Source organism: Haliotis rubra, unplaced genomic scaffold, assembly GCF_003918875.1.
Source record: "Haliotis rubra isolate DU_JTF1 unplaced genomic scaffold, ASM391887v1 Scf339, whole genome shotgun sequence".
Taxonomy (NCBI): Eukaryota; Metazoa; Mollusca; class Gastropoda; order Lepetellida; family Haliotidae; genus Haliotis; species Haliotis rubra.
Window position 1 is genome coordinate 1,133,869 of NW_025767012.1, and position 22,767 is coordinate 1,156,635.

Here is a 22,767-nt window from a genome sequence, read left to right on the forward strand (position 1 = left end):
GCACCCGTTTTACATGTCAGACGTGTCATGGAATGGCGTATTATTCCAACGCTCTACTTCAACAGACCCTTGTATAGCTAGTTCTAAACTAGCATAAACAATACACCAATAACATAAGATTGATAATAATCAAAGGGAGCCGCCCTGTTTCTCCATAGAACTTACAAGCAGGGGTGCTTTTAAGCAAATGAAAATTCTTTATAACGCACATTCTATGTACTGATTCTTGTTTTCCAAGTTACCATGGCCCTATATTTCACATTACTCAAACATCCGTATGATCAAATGCCATAAATTAACAATCTGGTGGTAAATGTAAATTTCGTGTTTTTGCTAGTAACCAAAGCATTGCTTTCAAACCTTGATATTTTAGTCATTTAATAGCCAAATTATATTTGCTACTCTTATGAAATTTTAGCCCTAGATAACTATAGCTATGTAATGAGAGCCACGTACCGCATCGCACGATCAATTTGTCAGCTTAAATATTGAATATTTTAAACTAGGTCAGTTTACATCATGAACATGCAAGTCAGACATCGATGTACCTAACCAAACTGCCACAATTTGCACATTGATTCGGATGCTGTAACTTTGGATGCACTCATGCAGCGGCTGTTATTACAGTAACATAAAGCGGGTAAATATAGATGTTACTACATGTGGGTTTCAACACAACCATTCACACAGTGTTACATCATTTGACAAGAAGGTTTGTTCCAATGTAATTGTTCAGACTGACAAAGAAAACTAGCAGCGAGCTACCAATATATTGAATATGTATACATGTACACGTTAGGTATAAATACATACACAAATTAAAACAGACAAACTGACTGGTCTGCATCGTAATGATAAGACTCCGGCACAATGGGACCAAGCAGTGAATAGCGCAGATGCTTCCCTATTGAGGATGTAATGGTTTGGGTTGTATTGTTGCTGCAGATCATTGGACTATTTCTGTTGTATGGTGTGTATTTATGTCATGGTTTGGGCGTTCTCTGCTTGTTTTGTTTGGTAGCCTCGCTTGTGTTGGCTATGTCTCACAGATTATTCCCCGAGGAGAACAAAGGCCGATGCTCATCTCAGGGATTCACAAGAAGCACAGGACCAAGCAGGACCAAGGAAGACCAAGCAATACTATGCAGGACCATGCAAGACCGGGCAAGACCAATCGTGATCAGCTAAGACCATGCAAGACCAAGCACGACCATGCAAGACTAAGCACGACCAAGCAAGACCATGCAAGAAAATATACTAAATATACATTTGTCCCACACTTTTGACACACACTTGAGATAAGTCAAATTATTTTCAAAATAAGCATTCTAAACCATTTATTGCGTATTTAAGTGCATTATTGCCCGTTCAAGTCTGTGCCAATAACCTCTTTAGTATCAATAGGTGAGTGAGTGAGCTTAGTTTTCGCTGCTTTTAGCAATATTCCAGCAGTATCACGGCGGGGGACACCAGAAGTGGGCTTCACACATTGTAACCATGTGGGAAATAGATCCCGGGTCTTCCATGTGACGAGCGAATGCTTTAACCACTAGGCTACCCCACCACCCCGCAGTGGCAATAAATAAAATGACAATAACGTATGTGGTTGGTGGGTGTGGATATAGATCTGTTTTGTAAGTCAAGAGATTTGTTCAGTGGCCAGTTACCGAGTGTTCCACAGTGTCTACCCCAAATAGATGTGAGATATCATTACGCTCTGTTGAGTAAGTAAAGAGATTTGTTCAGTGGCCTGTTACCAACTGTTCCACAGTGTCTACCCCAAATAGATGTGAGATATCATTACGCTCTGATATGTAAGTCAAGAGATTTGTTCAGTGGCCTGTTACCGACTGTTCCACAGTGTCTACCCCAAATAGATGTCAGATATCATTACGCTCTGTTGAGTAAGTCAAGAGATTTGTTCAGTGGCCTGTTACCGACTGTTCCACAGTGTCTACCCCAAATAGATGTCAGATATCATTACGCTCTGTTGAGTAAGTCAAGAGATTTGTTCAGTGGCCTGTTACCGACTGTTCCACAGTGTCTACCCCAAATAGATGTCAGATATCATTACGCTCTGTTTAGTAAGTCAAGAGATTTGTTCAGTGGCCTGTTACCGACTGTTCCACAGTGTCTACCCCCAATAAGTTAAACACATATCATTACGCTCTGATATGTAAGTCAAGAGATTTGTTCAGTGGCCTGCTACCGACTGTTCCACAGTGTCTACCCCAAATAGATGTCAGATATCATTACGCTCTGTTGAGTAAGTCAAGAGATTTGTTCAGTGGCCTGTTACCGACTGTTCCACAGTGTCTACCCCAAATAGATGTCAGATATCATTACGCTCTGTTGAGTAAGTCAAGAGATTTGTTCAGTGGCCAGTTACCGACTGTTCCACAGTGTCTACCCCAAATAGATGTCAGATATCATTACACTCTGTTGAGTAAGTCAAGAGATTTGTTCAGGGGCCTGTTACCAACTGTTCCACAGTGTCTACCCCAAATAGATGTCAGATATCATTACGCTCTGATATGTAAGTCAAGAGATTTGTTCAGTGGCCTGTTACCGACTGTTCCACAGTGTCTACCCCAAATAGGTGACACATATCATTACGCTCTGATATGTAAGTCAAGAGATTTGTTCAGTGGCCTGTTACCGACTGTTCCACAGTGTCTACCCCAAATAGATGTCAGATATCATTACGCTCTGTTGAGTAAGTCAAAAGATTTGTTCAGTGGCCTGTTACCGACTGTTCCACAGTGTCTACCCCAAATAGATGTCAGATATCATTACGCTCTGATATGTAAGTCAAGAGATTTGTTCAGTGGCCTGTTACCGACTGTTCCACAGTGTCTACCCCAAATAGATGTGAGATATCATTACGCTCTGTTTAGTAAGTCAAGAGATTTGTTCAGTTGCCTGTTACCGACTGTTCCACAGTGTCTACCCCAAATAGGTGACACATATCATTACGCTCTGATATGAAAGTCAAGAGATTTGTTCAGTGGCCTGTTACCGACTGTTCCACAGTGTCTACCCCAAATAGATGTCAGATATCATTACGCTCTGTTTAGTAAGTCAAGAGATTTGTTCAGTGGCCTGTTGCCGACTGTTCCACAGTGTCTACCCCAAATAGATGTCAGATATCATTACGCTCTGAATAGTAAGTAAAGAGATTTGTTCAGTGGCCAGTTACCAACTGTTCCACAGTGTCTACCCCAAATAGGTGACACATATCATTACGCTCTGTTGAGTAAGTCAAGAGATTTGTTCAGTGGCCTGTTACCGACTGTTCCACAGTGTCTACCCCAAATAGATGTCAGATATCATTACGCTCTGTTGAGTAAGTCAAAAGATTTGTTCAGTGGCCTGTTACCGACTGTTCCACAGTGTCTACCCCAAATAGATGTCAGATATCATTACACTCTGTTGAGTAAGTCAAGAGATTTGTTCAGTGGCCTGTTACCGACTGTTCCACAGTGTCTACCCCAAATAGATGTGAGATATCATTACGCTCTGTTTTGTAAGTCAAGAGATTTGTTCAGTGACCTGTTACCAACTGTTCCACAGTGTCTACCCCAAATAGATGTCAGATATCATTACGCTCTGTTTTGTAAGTCAAGAGATTTGTTCAGTGGCCTGTTACCGACTGTTCCACTGTGTCTACCCTAAATAGGTGACAGATATCATTCCACTGTGTTTTACCCCAAAGATCCCCACTTCACACTACCACACTGCTGTAATAAACAGGAATCATAATGCCACAAAAACTGATATGTGATTTGACTTAAAACATTTTCCTCCAAATATTTGTATATCTGTATATTTGATCATGCAAATATCCATGTATTTTTCGTGCTGGAATCAATGAGAAAGTATAGAATTTTTACTGCCAACCCTGATCACAATGGCAGATAAAAAACCTTCTAGTGATCTAGGACCTCTCATATATTTACATCAATGTCTACAAACAACAACAGACAATGAGTTGATAGACAGTTTATTTCACCACAAAATGCACTATCAACACTTAGAATTAAACATAGATGACCATGCATCAACTGTCCAAACTGAGTATTGAAATATAGACAAAGCAGTAAGAAATACCACAGGGTGCCAACTCCAACGCTCACAATAACACACGCATAGGCACAGATATAATAATGTCAGTGATCCTAGTGGAAGGGAGATCACTGGTGGGGGGGACAAGGCACCGCAGACCTAAATACACATGTATAGATGACCAGTGTTTGCTCATGATGTATGAAATAATGACAGTGAGATTCCAATACATGTTTCAAAATGAATACAGTTAAAGCAAACAAACTGGAAAATATATGCATCACCCAAAATTAAGAAAAATGCTCATCACCAACATGAAGGGTTTACTCCTTCAAGATTACACTCACATTGATCTATTATGTCGATTTGTATATGTATAAGTATATGTTTTTGTAAATAGATTTTCAAAGTGAGCAAGTATATATACATGTACCGTATGTCTATCTTCATGCACATTGGCTCACTTGCCTGCATACTGACCATATATCAATATCAAAATGTACAAGTGTGATAAAATAAAGTATATAAACATAAATAAAATATTATGACTGTTATTTGCACATTGCCACTCATAACATAGACAAATGAAATGTCAGTTTTATCACAGTATCGCATGTCTGTATTGAGAGCCTCTCAGGATGCGGGAAACATGATGGCGAACGTCACATAGATCGGCTTCTGCAGACCCTCCATCTTGATCACCTGTATACAGAGTGAGTGAGTGAGTGAAACAGGTGAGAGAGGGCATTAGGTTTAACTCAGCTTCACATCTACAAATATTTACAGTAACATCAATATTTTGACAAGTGTTATTGTTGTTGTCACTTGTCAACATTACACTTGGCAGTACTCCAGCCATATAATGAAAATGTGTAAATAATCCAATCTTGATCAGACAATCAAGTGATTGATAGTCTGAACAACAATATCTCCCCTTTTGTTATTAACCCTTTCAACACCGCAGGCCGCTTAAGCGGCCACAACGTTATGAGTCCCCAGACACCGCAGGCCGCTTAAGCGGCCAGGCAGTAGTCACGTCAAAATCAGACATAATTTCAGGAACCTACCTGACTTATGATTCATATATTATATCTATCACATTTCACAATGTCTGAAAACACTTATTAAATTTCAATTTATCATATATTATCAGCAGAATTAAAATTATAAACTATTTTTCGCAATGTTATTGAAAACAACGATTCTCGGACACATGCTTCGGCAGCGGGTCCACAATAACGTTGTCAAAGAGCAAAGTAACGATGTTTCGAGGAATTCATTAAATAAATTGAATAAACTAATGAATAAAATCAACAATAGCATTCATAAAAGTTGTCAAACATACATATAAAATTACTATTTCCATCTTTTTGTGCGATCATGTAATGTAAGTCAAGTCACTGACAACTGACATCTCGGCTCTCGCCGCCTCAATCTTCACGCTTTCGGACACGCGATGTTTAATCTTGAAAATATGTACATGAAGCATTTTTGTCATAGGTCATAACCTAGCACGATCGTCCAATAGGTTCCATAATTTACGTCTATGTAGCGATTTCTTGCTTAATATGTTCAAAATAGCGTTATTTTACCCAAAACTTTCGTCTAAATCTGGAGATTTTCGTTTCACGAGGACGGTATCCATTGCCGTAATATGATTGGCTGCCTCATGTCACGCGTGTCTGATTTTGACCAATCGAGACCCTTAAAAGCAGACTGTAGCGAAAAGGCGTCATTAGAAACCAATTTTATCCAATAAAATCGCTTCTTACAACTGTGAAAATACTCGGCAAGGGTTCAGTGATGTTGTTGAGGTTCAGAGCTTTCGAGCGATACCGACATCAAGCGATTAAGCCTCCCATGTTTTCATCTGAAGCTTCAAAAACGGAGGTATTTTCCGTTGTTATGTCATGTTACCGGCGGAAAGCCACAGATATAGGGAAATAGGCTGACCATACATATTATTTAAGAAATCTTTTATAATAATTTTTCTGATTACGTAAAAATGAAAATATGAAAGAAAAGGCACGGACATGTTATGACATGTCACAAATTGAAAATAATCGCCATAGTTTTTGCTTCCTTCGTGGTTTATCGGGAGGTTATAAATGTAAGCTTGCATTTTCATTAAAAAATTATTTTATTTAAGTTGTAGTTGTATTATTTGAATAATATTATAAAAATAAACGTCATATTTATCAACAGAAGGATTAGATCTTTTAAATGGTGTATGGGATGTAGTAGCAATAACGTTTTACAAGCTTATAATTTCCTTCATAAACATAGGCTTCATCTATGACCTCAGAGTCTCTGGGAACTCGGTGTCATGGCACTAAATGCCTCTGGTTGACTGGTGTTGAAAGAGTTAAACATGCACTCAACCAAATCACTAGGCCTGCCCAGCCCTTTTGTTTGGTCACCTCTAACAATCAAAATGACATAAGTATCACATTACGATCAAAATTCCCAAGTTCCGATACATAATAAAGTCACACACTACCCAATAAACAACTGACTGACTGAGTTTTGGTTTTACGCCGCTGTTAGCAATATTCCAGCAACATCACGGCGGGGGACACCAGAAATGGGCTTCACACATTGTACCCATGTGGGGATTCGAACCCGGGTCTTCGGCGTGACGAGCCAACGCTTTAACCACTAGGCTACCCCAACGCCCCTACACAATAAACAAGAAAATCTTGAAAAACATTCACAAAGACTCACTTAATAACACTCAAAGGAAGCTCTTTTTGAAGAACACAAATCCCATAAATATCTCTTCCTTGGCCAGCGGTTGAGACACTATTTTAAGAATCCATGTTCTATCAGACATAAAACCAGCACCCACCTCACTCTTGCTTGTCTTCTCCCCGAGACCAAACTTGTGTGTGAGTAGCCCCGTGGTGGTGAGCTGGTTCTCCCCACCCTGGCGGTACTGCACTGTGATACAATAGCGCACCTCACGGTCAGGCCGCATGGAAAACGTGTGTCTCTCACACTGGCGGAAACTCAGGATAGGATCACCTGGACGGAGGCGCTGGGAAGCAGCATGAGAGCAGAACGATCGTGTCAGAGTGAAAGTAAGTCCATATTCGTGAAGAATTTGTTTATAGAAGTATTTTCAGAATGATCATCAACTGCTCATGTTACCCCATTCTGATGTCCAGATTACACAATGTCATAACTACTAGATATGTACACTCTACAGAGAGATATATACTACTCAAAGAATAGAAGACATGATATTAGAAGCATGAGCTGTGGAGAGTAGAGCCCAACAAAGGGAGATAACCAGGAAAAGATGCACTGTACAACTCCACACTGGTATACTACACTGGTTCTAACGAAAGTTCAAACTCAAATGGACCACTTACTTTAGTTCATCATAACCATACTATAGCTACTAACATGCATTTAGTAATATAGATGTACATGTACTCTGTGCCAGGACCAGCAAATACCCCCTCCCGGAAACGGTTTGTAAACCTGTCAGTGTTTTTAAGCATGTACATTATAAACATAGTTCACTATACAAGTGATCCCGGTTCTGTTACCTGCATGTAGAAGACATATGTTCCTGCTGTGCTCTGGCGAACAGCCTTCAGTTCAAAATGAAAGCCGTGGAGAGAGAGGATCTCAGAGTGGTAATGAGGCTCCTGTGTTCAGAGTAGAAGATTGTTTATAGGTTGACAGTTGTCAAAAGTATTAGTTGGACAAAACTACCTGTACATTGTCCAATATAGATATCAAGCCAAATTTTAAAACTGTACTCATGGATTATTATCAATACATGTCGATAGATAAAATTCTTACAGGACAGCTAACACACATGATCCCTGGGCATGAGGGGGGATTACTCACATCATCCACAATGAAGCCCTGTCTCACAGCTGATGTGTTGAAGTTCTTCAGGGAAGACATGTCTCCACCACCCTGTAGCTGCAGCAGACATTCATTGAGAGTAATGTCATTACTTATCACTAGCAAGTGTAGGTACAGCAATACCATCACTATAGTATGTGTCTACAGCAATACCATCACTATAGTATGTCTCTACAACAATACCATCACTATAGTATGTGTCTACAGCAATACCATCACTATAGTGTGTGTCTACAGCAATACCATCACTATAGTGGGTGTCTACAGCAATACCATCACTATAGTGTGTGTCTACAGCAATACCATCACTATAGTATGTGTCTACAGCAATACCATCACTATAGTATGTCTCTACAACAATACCATCACTATAGTATGTGTCTACAGCAATACCATCACTATAGTGAGTGTCTACAGCAATACCATCACTATAGTATGTGTCTACAGCAATACCATCACTATAGTATGTGTCTACAGCAATACCATCACTATAGTATGTCTCTACAACAATACCATCACTATAGTGGGTGTCTACAGCAATACCATCACTATAGTATGTGTCTACAACAATTCCATCACTATAGTTTGTGTCTACAGCATTACCATCACTATAGTGTGTCTCTACAGCAATACCATCACTATAGTATGTGTCTACAGCAATACCATCACTATGTGTGTGTCACTGTCTACAGCAATACCATCACTATAGTGTGTCTACCATCACTATATACATCAATACCACTCACTATACTATAGTGTGTGTCTACAGTAATATCATCACTATAGTGTGTCACTAGCAATACCATAAATGGTACCACAGTACTATATCACTATAGTGGGTGTCTACAGCAATACCATCACTAAAGTGGGTGTCTATAGTAATATCATCACTATAGTATGTGTCTACAGCAATACCATCACTATAGTGAGTGTCTACAGCAATACCATTACTATAGTATGTGTCTACAGCAACACCATCACTATAGTGTGTCTCTACAGCAATACCACCACTATAGTATGTGTCTACAGCAATACCATCACTATAGTGAGTGTCTACAGCAATACCATCACTATAGTATGTGTCTACAGCAATACCACCACTATAGTGAGTCTACAGCAATACCATCACTATAGTATGAGTCTCCAGTAATATCATCACTATAGTGTGTCTCTACAGCAATACCATCACTATAGTTTGTGTCTACAGCAATACCATCACTATAGTGTGTCTCTACAGCAATATCAGCACTATAGTGTGTCTCTACAGCAATACCATCACTATAGTGTGTCTCTACAGCAATACCATCACTACAGTGCCTCGTTACAGCAATACCATCACTATAGTATGTGTCTACAGCAATACAATCACTGTAGTGTGACTCTACAGCAATACCATCACTATACTATTATCTACAGCAATTCCATCACTATAGTGTGTGTCTACAGCAATACCATTACTATAGTATGTGTCTACAACACTACCATCACTATAGTATGTGTCTACAGTAATATCATCACTATAGTGTGTCACTACAGCAACACCATCACTATAGTGTGTGTCTACAGCAATACCATCACTATAGAGTGTGTCTACAGCAATACCATCACTAAAGTATGTGTCTACAGCAATACCATCACTACAGTATGTGTCTACAGCAATACCATCACTATAGTGTGTGTCAACAGCAATACCATCACTATAGTGTGTGTACAGCAATAATATCATCACTATAGTTTGTGTCTACAGCAATACCATCACTATAGTATGTGTCTACAGCAATACCATCACTATAGTATGTGTCTACAGCAATACCATCACTATAGTTTGTGTCTACAGCAATACCATCACTATAGTATGTGTCTAAAGCAATACCATCACTGTAGTGTGTGTCTACAGCAACATCATCACTATAGTGGGCTTAAAGTAATATCATCACTATAGTATGTGTCTACAGCAATACCATCACTGTAGTGTGTGTCTACAGCAATACCATCACTATAGTGTGTGTCTATAGTAATATCATCACTACAGTATGTGTCTACAGCAATATCATCACTATAGTATGTGTCTACAGCAATACCATCACTATAGTTTGTGCCTACAACAATACCATCACTATAGTGGGTGCCTATAGTAATATCATCACTGTAGTATGTGTGTACAGCAATACCATCACTATAGTGAGTGCCTAAAGTAATATCATCACTATAGCGTGTGTCTACAGCAATACCATCACTGTAGTGGGTGCCTATAGTAATATCATTACTAAAGTGTGTGTCTACAGCAATTACCATCACTATAGTGTGTGTCTACAGCAATACCATCACTATAGTGTGTGCCTATAGTAATATCATTACTATAGTGTGTGTCTACAGCAATATCATCACTATAGTGTGTGTCTAAAGTAATATCATTACTATAGTATGTGTCTACAGCAATATCATCACTATAGTGGGTGCCTATAGTAATATCATCACTATAGTGTGTGCCTAAAGTAATATCATCACTATAGTGTCTGGCTTCAGTAATATCATCACTGTAGTGTGTGTCTACAGCAATACCAAAACTATAGTGTGTGTCTACAGCAATACCATCACTATAGTGTGTGTCTACAGCAATATCATCACTATAGTGTGTGGATTCAGTAATATCACCACTATAGTATGTGTCTACACCAATACCATCACTATAGTGTGTGCCTACAACAATACCATCACTATAGTGGGTGCCTGTAGTAATATCATCACTATAGTATGTGTGTACAGCAATACCATCACTATAGTGTGTGCCTAAAGTAATATCACTATAGTGTGTGTCTACAGCAATACCATCACTATAGTATGTGTCTACAGCAATACCATCACTATAGTGTGTGTCTACAGCAATACCATCACTATAGTATGTGTCTACAGCAATACCATCACTATAGTGTGTGTCTACAGCAATACCATCACTATAGTATGTGTCTACAGCAATACCATCACTATAGTGTGTGTCTACAGCAATACCATCACTATAGTATGTGTCTACAGTAATATCATCACTATAGTGTGTCTCTACAGCAATACCATCACTATAGTATGTGTCTACAGCAATATCATCACTATAGTGTGTGTCTACAGCAATACCATCACTATAGTGTGTGTCTACAGCAATACCATCACTATAGTGTGTGTCTACAGCAATACCATCACTATAGTATGTGTCTACAGCAATACCATCACTATAGTGTGTGTCTACAGCAATACCATCACTATAGTGTGTGTCTACAGCAATACCATCACTATAGTATGTGTCTACAGCAATACCATCACTATAGTGTGTGTCTACAGCAATACCATCACTATAGTATGTGTCTACAGCAATACCATCACTATAGTGTGTGTCTATAGTGTGTGTCTACAGCAATACCATCACTATAGTATGTGTCTACAGCAATACCATCACTGTAGTGTGTGTCTACAGCAATACCATCACTATAGTGTGTGTCTACAGCAATATCATCACTATAGTATGTGTCTACAGCAATACCATCACTATAGTGTGTGTCTACAGCAATACCATCACTATAGTGTGTGTCTATAGTAATATCATCACTATGGTATGTGTCTCACAGTGTGTGTCAATAATACCATCACTATAGTATGTGTCTACAGCAATACCATCACTATAGTGTGTGCCTACAACAATACCATCACTATAGTGGGTGCCTATAGTAATATCATCACTATAGTATGTGTGTACAGCAATACCATCACTATAGTGTGTGCCTAAAGTAATATCATCACTATAGTGTGTGTCTACAGCAATACCATCACTGTAGTGTGTGCCTATAGTAATATCATTACTAAAGTGTGTGTCTACAGCAATACCATCACTATAGTGTGTGTCTACAGCAATACCATCACTATAGTGTGTGTCTATAGTAATATCATCACTATAGTGTGTGTCTACAGCAATATCATCACTATAGTGTGTGTCTACAGCAATATCATCACTATAGTATGTGTCTACAGCAATACCATCACTATAGTGGGTGCCTATAGTAATATCATCACTATAGTGTGTGCCTAAAGTAATATCATCACTATAGTGTGTGGCTTCAGTAATATCATCACTGTAGTGTGTGTCTACAGCAATACCATCATCACTATAGTGGGTGCCTATAGTAATATCATCACTATAGTGTGTGTCTACAGCAATACCATCACTATAGTGTGTGTCTACAGCAATACCATCACTATAGTGTGTGTACTACTATAGTAATAGTAATATCATCACTATAGTGTGTGTCTACAGCAATATCATCACTATAGTGTGTGTCTACAGCAATATCATCACTATAGTGTGTGTCTACAGCAATACCATCACTATAGTGGGTGCCTATAGTAATATCATCACTATAGTGTGTGCCTAAAGTAATATCATCACTATAGTGTGTGTCTACAGTAATATATCACTATAGTGTGTGTCTGCATCAATACCATCAGTGTGTGTCTCTACAGCAATACCATCACTATAGTGTGTGTCTACAGCAATACCATCACTATAGTGTGTGTCTACAGCAATATCATCACTATAGTGTGTGTCTACAGCAATACCATCACTATAGTGTGTGTCTACAGCAATACCATCACTATAGTGTGTGTCTACAGCAATACCATCACTATAGTGTGTGCCTACAGCAATATATAGTGGTGTCATACCATCACTATAGTGTGTGTCTACAGCAATACCATCACTATAGTGTGTGTCTACAGCAATACCATCACTATAGTGTGTGTCTACAGCAATACCATCACTATAGTGTGTGTCTACAGCAATACCATCACTATAGTGTGTGTCTACAGCATCTATCACTATAGTGTGTGTCTACAGCAATACCATCACTATAGTATGTGTCTACAACAATACCATCACTATAGTCGGTGTCTACAGCAATACCATCACTATAGTGTGTGTCTACAGCAATACCATCACTATAGTATGTGTCTACAGCAATACCATCACTATAGTGTGTGTCTACAGCAATACCATCACTATAGTGTGTGTCTACAGCAATACCATCACTATAGTATGTGTCTACAGCAATACCATCACTATAGTTTGTGTCTACAGCAATACCATCACTATAGTATGTGTCTAAAGCAATACCATCACTATAGTGTGTGTCTACAGCAACATCATCACTATAGTGGGCTTAAAGTAATATCATCACTATAGTATGTGTCTACAGCAATACCATCACTGTAGTGTGTGTCTACAGCAATACCATCACTTCAATAGTGTGTGTCTACACTCATAGTGTGTGTCTACTAGTAATATCATCACTACTATATGTGTCTACAGCAATATCATCACTATAGTATGTGTCTACAGCAATATCATCACTATAGCAATGTGTGTGTCTACAGCAATACCATCACTATAGTGGGTGCCTATAGTAATATCATCACTATAGTAGTATGTGTGTAAGCAATACCATCATATACTATATATAGTGTGTGCCTAAAGTAATATCATCACTATAGTGTGTCTACAGCAATACCATCACTGTAGTGGGTGCCTATAGTAATATCATTACTAAAGTGTGTGTCTGTCAGCAATTACCATCACTATAGTGTGTGTCTACAGCAATACCATCACTATAGTGTGTGCCTATAGTAATATCATCACTATAGTGTGTGTCTACAGCAATATCATCACTATAGTGTGTGTCTAAAGTAATATCATTACTATAGTGTGTGTCTACAGCAATATCATCACTATAGTGGGTGCCTATAGTAATATCATCACTATAGTGTGTGCCAAAAGTAATATCATCACTATAGTGTGTGGCCTCAGTAATATCATCACTATAGTGTGTGTCTTGCAATGTAGTGTGTGTCTACAGCAATACCATCACTATAGTGTGTGTCTACAGCAATACCATCACTATAGTGTGTGTCTACAGCAATATCATCACTATAGTGTGTGGATCTACAGCAATATCATCACTATAGTATGTGTCTACAGCAATACCATCACTATATAGTGTGTGCCTACAACAATACCATCACTATAGTGGTGTGCTGTAGCAATATCATCACTATAGTATGTGTGTACAGCAATACCATCACTATAGTGTGTGCCTAAAGTAATACCATCACTATAGTGTGTGTCTACAGCAATACCATCACTATAGTGTGTGTCTACAGCAATACCATCACTATAGTGTGTGTCTACAGCAATACCATCACTATAGTATGTGTCTACAGCAATACCATCACTATAGTGTGTGTCTACAGCAATACCATCACTATAGTGTGTCTCTACAGCAATACCATCACTATAGTGTGTGTCTACAGCAATACCATCACTATAGTGTGTGTCTGCAGCAATATCATCACTATAGTGTGTAGTCTCTACAGCAATACCATCACTATAGTGTGTGTCTACAGCAATACCATCACTATAGTGTGTGTCTACAGCAATACCATCACTATAGTGTGTGTCTACAGCAATACCATCACTATAGTGTGTGTGTCTGCAGCAATACCATCACTATAGTGTGTGTCTACAGCAATACCATCACTATAGTGTGTGTCTACAGCAATACCATCACTATAGTGTGTGTCTACAGCAATACCATCACTATAGTGTGTGTCTACAGCAATACCATCACTATAGTGTGTGTCTACAGCAATACCATCACTATAGTATGTGTCTACAGCAATACCATCACTATAGTGTGTGTCTACAGCAATACCATCACTATAGTGTGTGTCTACAGCAATACCATCACTATAGTGTTGTGTCTACAGCAATACCATCACTATAGTATGTGTCTAAAGCAATACCATCACTGTAGTGTGTGTCTACAGCAACATCATCACTATAGTGGGCTTAAAGTAATATCATCACTATAGTATGTGTCTACAGCAATACCATCACTGTAGTGTGTGTCTACAGCAATACCATCACTATAGTGTGTGTCTATAGTAATATCATCACTACAGTATGTGTCTACAGCAATATCATCACTATAGTATGTGTCTACAGCAATACCATCACTATAGTTTGTGCCTACAACAATACCATCACTATAGTGGGTGCCTATAGTAAATCATCATCACTGTAGTATGTGTGTACAGCAATACCATCACTATAGTGTGTGCCTAAAGTAATATCATCACTATAGTGTGTGTCTACAGCAATACCATCACTGTAGTGGGTGCCTATAGTAATATCATTACTAAAGTGTGTGTCTACAGCAATTACCATCACTATAGTGTGTGTCTACAGCAATACCATCACTATAGTGTGTGCCTATAGTAATATCATCACTATAGTGTGTGTCTACAGCAATATCATCACTATAGTGTGTGTCTAAAGTAATATCATTACTATAGTATGTGTCTACAGCAATATCATCACTATAGTGGGTGCCTATAGTAATATCATCACTATAGTGTGTGCCTAAAGTAATATCATCACTATAGTGTGTGGCTTCAGTAATATCATCACTATAGTGTGTGTCTACAGCAATACCATCACTATAGTGGGTGTCTATAGTAATATCATCACTATAGTGTGTGTCTACAGCAATACCATCACTATAGTGTGTGTCTACAGCAATACCATCACTATAGTGTGTGTCTACAGCAATACCATCACTATAGTGTGTGTCTACAGCAATACCATCACTATAGTGTGTGTAATATCTATAGTATGTGTCAGCAATATCATCACTATAGTGTGTGTCTACAGCAATACCATCACTATAGTGGGTGCCTATAGTAATATCATCACTATAGTGTGTGCCTAAAGTAATATCATCACTATAGTGTGTGTCTACAGTAATATCATCACTATAGTGTGTGTCTACAGCAATACCATCACTATAGTGTGTGTCTACAGCAATACCATCACTATAGTGTGTGTCTACAGCAATACCATCACTATAGTGTGTGTCTTCAGCAATACCATCACTATAGTATGTGTCTACAGCAATACCATCACTATAGTGTGTGTCTACAGCAATACCATCACTATAGTGGGTGTCTACAGCAATATCATCACTATAGTGTGTGTCTACAGCAATACCATCACTATAGTGTGTGTCTACAGCAATACCATCACTATAGTGTGTGTCTACAGCAATACCATCACTATAGTGTGTGTCTACAGCAATACCATCACTATAGTGTGTGTCTACAGCAATACCATCACTATAGTATGTGTCTACAGCAATACCATCACTATAGTGTGTGTCTACAGCAATACCATCACTATAGTATGTGTCTACAGCAATACCATCACTATAGTGTGTGTCTACAGCAATACCATCACTATAGTGTGTGTCTACAGCAATATCATCACTATAGTGTGTGTCTACAGCAATACCATCACTATAGTGTGTGTCTACAGCAATACCATCACTATAGTGTGTCTCTACAGCAATACCATCACTATAGTGTGTGTCTCAGCAATACCATCACTATAGTGTGTGTCTGTGTCAACAACACCATCACTATAGTGTGTCAATACCATCACATCACTATAGTGTGTGTCTACAGCAATACCATCACTATAGTATGTGTCTACAGCAATACCATCACTATAGTATGTGTCTACAGCAATACCATCACTATAGTGTGTGTCTACAGCAATACCATCACTATAGTATGTGTCTACAGCAATACCATCACTATAGTATGTGTCTACAGCAATACCATCACTATAGTGTGTGTCTACAGCAATACCATCACTATAGTGTGTGTCTACAGCAATACCATCACTATAGTATGTGTCTACAGCAATACCATCACTATAGTATGTGTCTAAAGCAATACCATCACTGTAGTGTGTGTCTACAGCAACATCATCACTATAGTGGGCTTAAAGTAATATCATCACTATAGTATGTGTCTACAGCAATACCATCACTGTAGTGTGTGTCTACAGCAATACCATCACTATAGTGTGTGTCTATAGTAATATCATCACTACAGTATGTGTCTACAGCAATATCATCACTATAGTATTTGTCTACAGCAATATCATCACTATAGTATGTGTCTACAGCAATACCATCACTATAGTGGGTGCCTATAGTAATATCATCACTGTAGTATGTGTGTACAGCAATACCATCACTATAGTGAGTGCCTAAAGTAATATCATCACTATAGCGTGTGTCTACAGCAATACCATCACTGTAGTGGGTGCCTATAGTAATATCATTACTAAAGTGTGTGTCTACAGCAATTACCATCACTATAGTGTGTGTCTGCAGCAATACCATCACTATAGTGTGTGCCTATAGTAATATCATTACTATATCATCACTATAGTGTGTGTCTACAGCAATATCATCACTATAGTGTGTGTCTAAAGTAATATCATTACTATAGTATGTGTCTACAGCAATACCATCACTATAGTGGGTGCCTATAGTAATATCATCACTATAGTGTGTGCCTATAGTAATATCATCACTATAGTGTGTGTGCTAAAGTAATATCATCACTATAGTGTGTGGCTTCAGCAATACCATCACTATAGTGTGTGTCTACAGCAATACCATCACTATAGTGTGTGCCTACAGTAATATCATCACTATAGTGTGTGTCTACAGCAATACCATCACTATAGTGTGTGTCTACAGCAATACCATCACTATAGTGTGTGCCTATAATAATATCATCACTATAGTGTGTGTCTGTAGCAATATCATCACTATAGTATGTGTCTACAGCAATATCATCACTATAGTGTGTGTCTACAGCAATATCATCACTATAGTGGTGTGTGTCTACAGCAATATCATCACTATAGTGTGTGTCTACAAATAATATCACTATGGTGTTATCTACAGCAATACCATGTGTGTGTGTGTCTACAGCAATACCATCACTATGGTATGTGTGTCTACAGCAATACCATCACTATAGTGTGTGTCTACAGCAATACCATCACTATAGTATGTGTCTACAGCAATATCATCACTATAGTGTGTGTCTACAGCAATATCATCACTATAGTATGTGTCTGTCTGCAACAATACCATCACTATAGTGTGTCCTACAACAATACCATCACTATAGTGGGTGTCTACAGTAATATCATCACTATAGTGTGTGTGTCTACAGCAATACCATCACTATAGTGTGTGTCTACAGCAATACCATCACTATAGTGTGTGTCTACAGCAATACTATCACTATAGTATGTGTCTACAGCAATACCATCACTATAGTGTGTGTCTACAGCAATACCATCACTATAGTATGTGTCTACAGCAATACCATCACTATAGTGTGTGTCTACAGCAATACCATCACTATAGTATGTGTCTACAGCAATACCATCACTATAGTGTGTCTACAGCAATACCATCACTATAGTGGGTGTCTACAGCAATACCATCACTATAGTGTGTGTCTACAGCAATACCATCACTATAGTGTGTGTCTACAGCAATACCATCACTATAGTGTGTGTCTACAGCAATACCATCACTATAGTGTGTGTCTACAGCAATACCATCACTATAGTGTAGTGTGTCACTATGTCTCTACAGCAATACCATCACTATAGTGTGTGTCTACAGCAATACCATCACTATAGTGTGTGTCTACAGCAATACCATCACTATAGTGTGTGTCTACAGCAATACCATCACTATAGTATGTGTCTACAGCAATACCATCACTATAGTGTGTGTCTACAGCAATACCATCACTATAGTGTGTGTCTACAGCAATATCATCACTATAGTGTGTGTCTACAGTAATATCATCACTATAGTGTGTGTCTACAGCAATACCATCACTATAGTGTGTCTACAGCAATACCATCACTATAGTATGTGTCTACAGCAATACCATCACTATAGTATGTGTCTACAGCAATACCATCACTATAGTATGTGTCTAAAGCAATACCATCACTGTAGTGTGTGTCTACAGCAACATCATCACTATAGTGGGCTTAAAGTAATATCATCACTATAGTATGTGTCTACAGCAATACCATCACTGTAGTGTGTGTCTACAGCAATACCATCACTATAGTGTGTGTCTATAGTAATATCATCACTACAGTATGTGTCTACAGTAATATCATCACTATAGTATTTGTCTACAGCAATATCATCACTATAGTATGTGTCTACAGCAATACCATCACTATAGTGGGTGCCTATAGTAATATCATCACTGTAGTATGTGTGTACAGCAATACCATCACTATAGTGTGTGCCTAAAGTAATATCATCACTATAGCGTGTGTCTACAGCAATACCATCACTGTAGTGGGTGCCTATAGTAATATCATTACTAAAGTGTGTGTCTACAGCAATTACCATCACTATAGTGTGTGTCTACAGCAATACCATCACTATAGTGTGTGCCTATAGTAATATCATCACTATAGTGTGTGTCTACAGCAATATCATCACTATAGTGTGTGTCTAAAGTAATATCATTACTATAGTATGTGTCTACAGCAATATCATCACTATAGTGGGTGCCTATAGTAATATCATCACTATAGTGTGTGCCTAAAGTAATATCATCACTATAGTGTCTGGCTTCAGTAATATCATCACTGTAGTGTGTGTCTACAGCAATACCATCACTATAGTGTGTGTCTACAGCAATACCATCACTATAGTGTGTGTCTACAGCAATATCATCACTATAGTGTGTGGATTCAGTAATATCACCACTATAGTATGTGTCTACAGCAATATCATCACTATAGTATGTGTCTACAGCAATACCATCACTATAGTGTGTGCCTACAACAATACCATCACTATAGTGGGTGCCTGTAGTAATATCATCACTATAGTATGTGTGTACAGCAATACCATCACTATAGTGTGTGCCTAAAGTAATATCACTATAGTGTGTGTCTACAGCAATACCATCACTATAGTGTGTGTCTACAGCAATACCATCACTATAGTGTGTGTCTACAGCAATACCATCACTATAGTGTGTGTCTACAGCAATACCATCACTATAGTGTGTGTCTACAGCAATACCATCACTATAGTATGTGTCTACAGCAATACCATCACTGTAGTGTGTGTCTACAGCAACATCATCACTATAGTGGGCCTAAAGTAATATCATCACTATAGTATGTGTCTACAGCAATACCATCACTGTAGTGTGTGTCTACAGCAATACCATCACTATAGTGTGTGTCTATAGTAATATCATCACTATAGTGTGTGTCTACAGCAATACCATCACTATAGTGTGTGTCTACAGCAATACCATCACTATAGTGTGTGTCTACAGCAATACCATCACTATAGTGTGTGTCTACAGCAATACCATCACTATAGTGTGTGTCTACAGCAATACCATCACTATAGTATGTGTGTCTACAGCAATACCATCACTATAGTGTGTGTCTACAGCAATACCATCACTATAGTGTGTGTCTACAGCAATACCATCACTATAGTGTGTGTCTACAGCAATACCATCACTATAGTGTGTGCCTACAGCAATACCATCACTATAGTGTGTGTCTACAGCAATATCATCACTATAGTGTGTGTCTACAGTAATATCATCACTATAGTGTGTGTCTACAGCAATACCATCACTATAGTATGTGTCTACAGCAATACCATCACTATAGTGTGTGTCTACAGCAATACCATCACTATAGTGTGTGTCTACAGCAATACCATCACTATAGTGTGTGTGTCTACAGCAATACCATCACTATAGTGTGTGTCTACAGCAATACCATCACTATAGTATGTGTCTACAGCAATACCATCACTATAGTGTGTGTCTACAGCAATACCATCACTATAGTGTGTGTCTACAGCAATACCATCACTATAGTGTGTGTCTGCAGCAATACCATCACTATAGTGTGTGTCTACAGCAATACCATCACTATAGTGTGTGTCTACAGCAATACCATCACTATAGTGTGTGTCTACAGCAATACCATCACTATAGTATGTGTCTACAGCAATACCATCACTATAGTGTGTGTCTACAGCAATACCATCACTATAGTGGGTGTCTACAGCAATACCATCACTATAGTATGTGTCTACAGCAATACCATCACTATAGTGTGTGTCTGTGTCAGCAATACCATCACTATAGTGTGTGTCTACAGCAATACCATCACTATAGTGTGTGTCTACAGCAATACCATCACTATAGTGTGTGTCTACAGCAATATCATCACTATAGTATGTGTCTACAGCAATACCATCACTATAGTGTGTGTCTACAGCAATACCATCACTATAGTGTGTGTCTACAGCAATACCATCACTATAGTGTGTGTCTACAGTAATATCATCACTATAGTATGTGTCTACAGCAATACCATCACTATAGTGTGTGTCTACAGCAATACCATCACTATAGTGTGTGTCTACAGCAATACCATCACTATAGTGTGTGTCTACAGCAATACCATCACTATAGTAGTGTGTCTACAGCAATACCATCACTATAGTATGTGTCTACAGCAATACCATCACTATAGTGTGTGTCTACAGCAATACCATCACTATAGTGGTGTCTACAGCAATACCATCACTATAGTATGTGTCTACAGCAATACCATCACTATAGTGTGTGTCTACAGCAATACCATCACTATAGTGTGTGTCTACAGCAATACCATCACTATAGTGTGTGTCTACAGCAATACCATCACTATAGTGTGTGTCTACAGCAATACCATCACTATAGTGTGTGTCTACAGCAATACCATCACTATAGTGTGTGTCTACAGCAATACCATCACTATAGTGTGTGTCTACAGCAATACCATCACTATAGTATGTGTCTCTACAGCAATACCATCACTATATGTGTGTCTATAGCAATACCATCACTATAGTAATGTGTCTACAGCAATACCATCACTATAGTATGTGTCTACAGCAATACCATCACTATAGTGTGTGTCTACAGCAATATCATCACTATAGTGTGTGTGTACAGCTAAGCAATATCATCACTATAGTGTGTGTCTACAGCAATACCATCACTATAGTGTGTGTCTACAGCAATACCATCACTATAGTGTGTGTCTACAGCAATACCATCACTATAGTATGTGTCTAAAGCAATACCATCACTGTAGTGTGTGTCTACAGCAACATCATCACTATAGTGGGCTTAAAGTAATATCATCACTATAGTATGTGTCTACAGCAATACCATCACTGTAGTGTGTGTCTACAGCAATACCATCACTATAGTGTGTGTCTATAGTAATATCATCACTATAGTATGTGTCTACAGCAATATCATCACTATAGTATGTGTCTACAGCAATATCATCACTATAGTATGTGTCTACAGCAATACCATCATAGTGTGTGCCTAAGTACCATCATCACTATAGTGGGTGCCTATAGTAATATCATCACTGTAGTATGTGTGTACAGCAATACCATCACTATAGTGTGTGCCTAAAGTAATATCATCACTATAGCGTGTGTCTACAGCAATACCATCACTGTAGTGGGTGCCTATAGTAATATCATTACTAAAGTGTGTGTCTACAGCAATTACCATCACTATAGTGTGTGTCTACAGCAATACCATCACTATAGTGTGTGCCTATAGTAATATCATCACTATAGTGTGTGTCTACAGCAATATCATCACTATAGTGTGTGTCTAAAGTAATATCATTACTATAGTATGTGTCTACAGCAATACCATCACTATAGTGGGTGCCTATAGTAATATCATCACTATAGTGTGTGCCTAAAGTAATATCATCACTATAGTGTGTGGCTTCAGTAATATCATCACTGTAGTGTGTGT

General features: G+C 38.4%; 1 protein-coding gene across 1 annotated transcript; it reads right to left on the bottom strand.

Moving 5' to 3' along the window:
* Window positions 1-3,990: 3,990 nt before the first annotated feature.
* On the bottom strand, window positions 3,991-7,998 carry LOC124284545 (BTB/POZ domain-containing protein 16-like). Its single transcript, XM_046720622.1, has 4 exons — window positions 7,927-7,998; window positions 7,620-7,721; window positions 6,914-7,102; window positions 3,991-4,767 (listed from the first exon to the last, which is right to left on the bottom strand). Exons 1-4 carry the CDS (start codon window positions 7,984-7,986, stop codon window positions 4,699-4,701), a joined length of 420 nt encoding a protein of 139 aa, XP_046576578.1. The 5' UTR covers window positions 7,987-7,998; the 3' UTR covers window positions 3,991-4,698.
* Window positions 7,999-22,767: the final 14,769 nt, after the last annotated feature.

What these genes read in the sequence shown, in the direction of transcription:
- LOC124284545 (XM_046720622.1), bottom strand. Translation starts at nt 7,986, where the DNA reads ATGTCTTCCCTGAAGAACTTCAACACATCAGCTGTGAGACAGGGCTTC. An exon ending in CATATGTCTTCTACATGCAG is followed by an intron (nt 7,103 to 7,619) that starts GTAACAGAACCG and finishes GCTGCTTCCCAG; the next exon opens with CGCCTCCGTCCAGGTGATCC. An exon ending in AGAAGACAAGCAAGAGTGAG is followed by an intron (nt 4,768 to 6,913) that starts GTGGGTGCTGGT and finishes CTCTGTATACAG; the next exon opens with GTGATCAAGATGGAGGGTCT.